Source organism: Phytophthora parasitica (assembly GCF_000247585.1).
Source record: "Phytophthora parasitica INRA-310 unplaced genomic scaffold supercont2.82, whole genome shotgun sequence".
Lineage (NCBI taxonomy): Eukaryota > Oomycota > Peronosporomycetes > Peronosporales > Peronosporaceae > Phytophthora > Phytophthora nicotianae.
The window spans coordinates 73896-75428 of NW_008649068.1; the positions used below are offsets into that span (position 1 = coordinate 73896).

Sequence of the window (1533 nt, forward strand, 5' to 3'; positions counted from 1 at the left end):
CCCCCACTTTACGATATCTCCGCAGTAACACTCCTTTGCCCTGTGGTTTGCACTGCACAAACATCGTTCCTACTCCATTCACCACTGGACACATGTAATACCGGTTTACACGCTGTCGATCCACTTTGCAATGCAAGGACGTCATCTTGTAGAAAACATCTTCGCGTTTCGGGTGGAACTTTTTGTCTTGCACCACCTTGCAGTACAGATCATAGAGCGCATAGGGTCCAGCGTTCGGAATGAAGTTCACGTTGTCCTCGTTGGCAATGGGGCGGGTGAAGGTATCGACAAACTGTGCGATAATTGTCGCAACTGGTCGAGGAGGAGTAGAATTACGTCGTGTCGGCGGGGTAATGGCTGGAACTGGATCAGCTAGTGGAGAAGAAGGCGTTGGAGGAGTAACAGCGTCGTCTTCCGTCTCCACGCGCCTCCTCTTGGGACTAGGTAGTGGCACAGCTTCCACTTCATCACCACTAAATGGCGCGATCGGTCTGATAATACTGGTAACCGCGGTATTCGCACTGCTCATAATGTAGTCATCTTTTTCTTGCACTATTAGCTTGTAGTGCTGTCCATTCGGTAACGTCGAGGATGCGGGAACCACGTCGCCATCGGCGTCCCGTAGCAGGAACTCCGTGTCTCGAGGCAGACGCAGCTGGACACGTATTGCCTTCTCCACTTGAGCGTCCGATGTACCCATGTACCAGCAGATTCGACGCGCAGTGCCACCACCTTCCGATGCGACGTACACATTTACCTTCATAGCTGCAAAATGGTGAACACAAACGATAAAATTAAAATGATGTGCACCACACAATTTGTGGAATGTTGCCCATGTTGAAGTTGACATGGCTTCACTCTAGAGCTCACACTCCATGGCCTTCAGGTAAGCGGCCCAGGACTCTTTCTCCGCTCGCCGTCTATTGGAGCGCGCAGATTTCACGTCCTCGAAGTCGCAAGTGTCCAAGTTGAGGCGGGAAGTGCGGCGTGACATGAGCCATTCGTCTTCCGCCTCGTCGGACTTCAACGGGAGCACGTAGCTTTTGCGCTCCTTACGCTGGCGCTGGAGCAGCTGCTGTCGCTGTCTGGCCGATGCAATACTTGCAATCTTAACTAGAGAATTCACGTAGTCGGTCGTGCGAGGGGCGTCGATATACGAGGCCTCGTTGGACGAATCAACAAAGTCCAGAGACGAGTCTGTGAGCGACGATGGAGACTGCAACATTGGTAGTGCTCCAAGTACAGGGGCGGATGCTAGCGGGGAGCTTGGCACACGTGGACGCTTCCCTTCTGATCCAGAGGTTGGTGAGACGCGTAGTCGATTCCGCTTGGATCTGCGGTTGGATTCGGAGAGACTAATCTTCCGCACACGAGTTCGTGGACGTCCAGCGCTACTGGTTCGAGCTCTGACCGTGTCCGGATAAGGCGGTTGTGTTCTTTCATGCCTTGTGTTATGCGGAGTGCTGGATCTAGGTAGCGGTGCCGTAGGTTTCGAAGCTCTGGTGGCACTGTGTCGCACGGGAACTCTCTTTG

At 53.3% G+C, this 1533-nt stretch overlaps 1 protein-coding gene across 1 annotated transcript; it reads right to left on the bottom strand.

Moving 5' to 3' along the window:
• Positions 1 to 8: 8 nt before the first annotated feature.
• Positions 9 to 1443, bottom strand: PPTG_24314 (hypothetical protein; the record flags this gene model as incomplete). Its single annotated transcript, XM_008916339.1, has 4 exons — positions 9 to 69; positions 102 to 765; positions 871 to 1334; positions 1370 to 1443. 4 exons carry the CDS (start codon positions 1441 to 1443, stop codon positions 9 to 11), a joined length of 1263 nt encoding a protein of 420 aa, XP_008914587.1.
• Positions 1444 to 1533: the final 90 nt, after the last annotated feature.